General features: G+C 41.7%; 1 protein-coding gene across 1 annotated transcript; it reads right to left on the bottom strand.

The window, feature by feature from the left end:
- Positions 1-950: 950 nt before the first annotated feature.
- On the bottom strand, positions 951-4,433 carry fastkd5 (FAST kinase domains 5). Its single transcript, XM_061971229.2, has 2 exons — positions 4,318-4,433; positions 951-3,943 (listed from the first exon to the last, which is right to left on the bottom strand). Exon 2 carries the CDS (start codon positions 3,933-3,935, stop codon positions 1,530-1,532), a length of 2,406 nt encoding a protein of 801 aa, XP_061827213.1. The 5' UTR covers positions 3,936-3,943; positions 4,318-4,433; the 3' UTR covers positions 951-1,529.
- Positions 4,434-4,903: the final 470 nt, after the last annotated feature.

Raw genomic sequence — 4,903 nt, 5'->3', positions numbered from 1 at the left:
CCAGGCAAAAACATTGGGGAAACCTGCACTATTGCGACATACAATGCTTATTATTGTGGCCCAGCAGCGTAAAATTGCATCACACTTTAGGCTGCTTTTAACATTTGGCCCCTCACATGTAGATACATAATGGCACAATGTGTATGTCATTAACAATTTGTGATTAAAACAATCTTGTATAAGATCTCATTGGATCGTGCAAGTGCATTGTGATGTAGTGGCTGTTCATCACGGTCTTTGTTGGAGAGCACCCTCTAGTGGCAATTAATCATGCAGCTCATTCAATAGCCTTTCAATAAACCAATGGATGGATTTGATAGTGAATACACGATCTACTAACTACTATTACACATTCTTCATCCCGTGTATTTCTTAGAAAAGCTTGGTTTCAATAAAATACTGTATTTATCTACTCCTTTGTGCACGTTTAACTGTGCAAGTGTAAATATACGATATGTCAATGTGAATTTGTTATGAAGGGTGAGAAAAATGTAAGCATTACAATAACCTAGCCCCTATAGTACTTGTTTAGCATCAAGTAGTGATTTTAAACAGAAATTCTTAACTATTCGCAACCTGGAACCCACATGTGTTCACTCTCCCATTTGTATTGCAATCCAACCAAGCAATTTCTTTATACTGAAATTGTTTTTAGCATAACTCCAGTGCTTTTCAGAGCTTATCATTAGAAAAATTAGGTGAAACATGTTGAAATGTGACTTAAAAAATGAATACACAATTTAATATTAAAATTGCACTACATCCATCCATTTTCTACCGCTTGTCCCTTTCGGGGTTGCTGGAGAATATCCCAGCAGCATTCGGGCGACAAGTCGCCACTTCATGGCTACATAAGACAACAAAATTAGTTAATTTGCGTATTGAGTATATACCAATGAGGAAAACACCTATCAAGTAATTGTTTTATTTCAAAATAAAACACAAAAAGTGAGATGTTGGCTTTATATTTTATTCTTCATATTGTAATGTTTGGCTAGCTGTCTGCCACACACCCAAAAGTGGGTTGCACATCCAGCATTTGAGAATCCCTGATGTTGACTTTGAAAACTAAAAATTATAAAAAGTTGTTAACAACTGCTTTGAAAGACACAGCATTTAATGGTGCTGATTTCATTGGCTTCCATTTTGAGCTGATTATGGACATTTCATTTAAATCATAAACAAAACCACCTTTTCTACTAATAATAAAATTGACTGAATTAATGATTAATTAGTTCACACCAGACAAATCAAACTGCAACATGGAGAGAACATGCTAGTTATTTTCAAACAGACCAACCGAATATTAATATATTTGACTCGCAATGATGGCTGGCAGTGGATACCTTAATTTGAAAAGATGATGAACAAGGTGGTACTTTTTTTTAGCATCATATGTTATATTTTTTATTTAGATGCAACAAGCAACAAAAATGTCAATAGAATATATTTTTGCGGTGCTTAGCACATTTTTATCAACAAAACTCTGCCAAACAAGGTAGCAAAGTATTTTAATTTTAAATCCCTGGTCAACTATCCAGGCTGTTGAAGACCTTACAGTGAAGGTAGGCCATCTTCTCAGTCCTACTTTTCCTTAACAAAGGACCCCACTCGTGGTGGCAAAGCTCTACAACTCTATATCCTGCCATCTTCAGCTGCCTCATCTTCATGGCGTGAAGGCCCAACAGCTGCTGTGATTTGTAGCAGTAGTGGTTCCTGCTGGGCACCTGGATGGCAAGTTTAACGACAGAGTCCTGAAGGGAGGATTTTTGGATGTTTGGTTTGGTGAGCATATCTGTGATGATGGCTCTCAGGTTCAGCCCAGTTTTGAACAATTTTCCACTTTCATCAGGCTCCACTATGGAAGGAGTTCTAACTTCAGAAGGGGGGATTGTTGGAATTGGGGCGTTTCTAGAATTTGCAAGCTGCGCTATAAGTTCATCTGTCACGCTTACTCCACTATTTATTCTCTCCCAACTATGGTTTGAAGCACTTTTGGAGGAGCAGTTCTGGGGAGATATTGTGGCTGTTTGGCATTCTGTGCTGACAGGTATGGGCTGACCAGATGGATCGAGGTGCACTTCAAAGTCAATTGAACGCATGTGGGGGAGAATCATTCGCTTACAGACAAACTCCTCTCCTCCTAGCAACTCCTGCAATGTGGTCTCGGCCCACTTCACCTCCGGTTTCTGGCATATTTCAGGTTGAATAACATTCCACAACATTTCTGTCACCTCTTGCCTCAGTTCACGGCTCAGTCGAGGACCGGTCCAGTGTGGCAGCTCCAGGGCCACGACTCCATCTAAGGTGAACAAGTCTTTTTTGAGGTCCAGCTTTGTTGACGTTAGTGCTAAGTTGACAAAGTCAGGGTTCAAGGCTAACGCGATTAGATCCTCTGGAAACTGTGAGACATAGGCCAAGCCGAGAAGACCAGTGAGCAGATGCTCTGGGTATTGTTGGAATTCAGCCTTCTTTTTCCTGAGGTCCTCTGTCAGACTCGGGTACAAGTTTGGTCTTTGTACTGGGAGGAACCCTAAGGTGCCAAAAGCCCACAACAGCTTGCACGAGTCTTTACTCCGGCATTGTGGCACCAATGATGGAATTTCCTCAGCGACTGCAGCAAGTATGCGATCGTTACGGTAACGCATTGCCGAACAAGTCAGTGCCACATGCATCAACCCAGAGACACCCATCCGGCCAGCCCGGCGTGGCACCTCATGCGTCATGGCCTCCATGAAGGGCCTGTGAAGAAAGTAGCTGAAACGCATGTACTTGAGCACATTGACAATAGCAAAGTCACTCATGTCCTCAACGTGAGAGTGCGCTTTATCAAAAAGACTAATCACAGCGGCCTCAGAGAGAGACGTTTGGGATTTGAAGAGGCCCAAGCATAACGTGCCAACCTCCTCCGGCTGTAAATGGTGTAATTGGCGCATGAGTAGCTGCTCTATGGGCTGGACCAGGACTTTTGGGCAGTACCTCCCTTCTCCCATGATGTAAAGCAGTTGGACCAACTCAGGAACCTCCACTTGTCCTAGATACAAATGGACTAAGTCATAAAGGTGCTTTAAGAATTGGGGCACTTTCCTCCCGATGCAGCGCCACAAGTCTGCAGCGAGCAGCAACTGGTCAAACCTCATCTCATCTGCTCGGCGAATGAGCTCGTCCTCAAACGGCTGGAGGACAGTGTGGCCACGAGGCATTTCCAGCCACACAAACGAGCGCAGCACGTCGAGGAGCTCAGTGAGAGAAAAGAGATGAAGATTCTCCACCATGTAGCGAAGCAGCATGACAAAGCGTTGCTCGCTTTTCACTAATGACACATTGTCTGTGTGAATGTGGCTGAGATCCACAATAAAACGAGACACATCCGATGGTTTCATGCTGTCTTTGATGCCCGACACTCTCTGGAGGATTTGCACAACATGTTCCCAATTGATAGGAGGAGGCCGCTGGGTGAGGTCAAGGGTGATGGTTGAATACTCTGGTCGACATTTGATGAAGGCGCGTGTATCAACTTTAACATCAGGTGACACAGGTGTTGTGTGATGCGAAGGCTGCGTCTTTTTCAGTTCAGAGCCTTTGTTGATCGCCAAGTTGGAGATATGCCGGGAGGACGTCACTCTGTAGCGATTGCTCGGTTGCCAGACGGAAGGCGCGACAGTGACCAGACACTGTTCTTTGTCATCATTAACGCTTTGACAGGAGGAGAGAGCAGATTTGCCCACAGGGTAATGATAAGAGGATGGATTGTAATGGAGATTGTAGCCTTCATGAAAATAAGCATCCAGTAACTGTGAGTCCTCAGCTATCCTGTCCTTCTCATCCAACATCTCATTGTCAAGTTTGTCAATAGCACAATGAGCATAACCCTTTCTCAAACCTGGTAGGTAGCACAGTCTTGCCCTCAAGCTACACAGGACACGGGCAGCCATTTATGGGTCTGTGAAAAACACAAATGCAACATTAATTAAAGATATGAGAGGAGTTATTATAGTTATTATGAAAAGCTGGGCATAGAGTAAACAGTTAGGTGCTAAATGCTACGTCATAACATATACATGCAGTCCTTAAACGTGCCCTACATTAACAGTTTAACTATGTAAATTCAAATTCAAATACATTTAAAGCAAAAAGTTGTTTTACTATCATGTTACAAGCAAACATGCCATCCATGCTGTAGATGGTAGTGAAATAAGTCCTTTATGAAATATAAATGTTATAAAACAAGACAGCTGCCATTTATATCATTTGTACATGTTTGTAACGTAGCTGCTTAAAACGTACACAACGTTATTAAAGGGACATCAAACTCACCTCTGTCTCACCGACAAGAATAAGTAACATGTGCAGCAGCCATGAAGTTACACAAGCTGAGGTTAAACCACCAAGCCGTCAAATGAACCACACCGGAAAAGACGAAGTAGATCTACCTTCAAAATAAAATATTGCTAATCGTTAGCGGGGCAGTCTGAACCTAAATTAACCAACACGAGTGAGATAGTTTTATTTTGAAAATATTAAATATGAATAGATCTAAATATATAGTTTTTATTGCTCGTTTAAGATGTTACTTACATGCACATGCTCGAAATTGTTATATGTTTTGAAAGTTTCCCAGCAAGTTAGAAACACTTCCGGTAAGAGCGGCCATAACTGATACAGCCGGGACTACGGCAGCCGGTTAGTCCCAAACATAACACAAAAAACAAAACGGGGGGAAAATTGCGGTAATCAGTTCTCCTAGTCGTCATTTTGTTTCAGACCAAAGGGATCCATATCAAAGAAAAAAAAACATACAACGATAAAACCCAAATAAAATAAATACAAGCAGGAATAAAATAAATTAAAAACTGGAATAAAAAAATTAAATAATATCCGAATATCCTAATGTCACTGGATT

Source organism: Nerophis lumbriciformis, linkage group LG13 (genome assembly GCF_033978685.3).
Source record: "Nerophis lumbriciformis linkage group LG13, RoL_Nlum_v2.1, whole genome shotgun sequence".
Taxonomy (NCBI): domain Eukaryota; kingdom Metazoa; phylum Chordata; class Actinopteri; order Syngnathiformes; family Syngnathidae; genus Nerophis; species Nerophis lumbriciformis.
The sequence above is the reverse complement of the archived record's forward strand: the minus strand, read 5'-3'. Positions and strand labels throughout refer to the sequence as shown.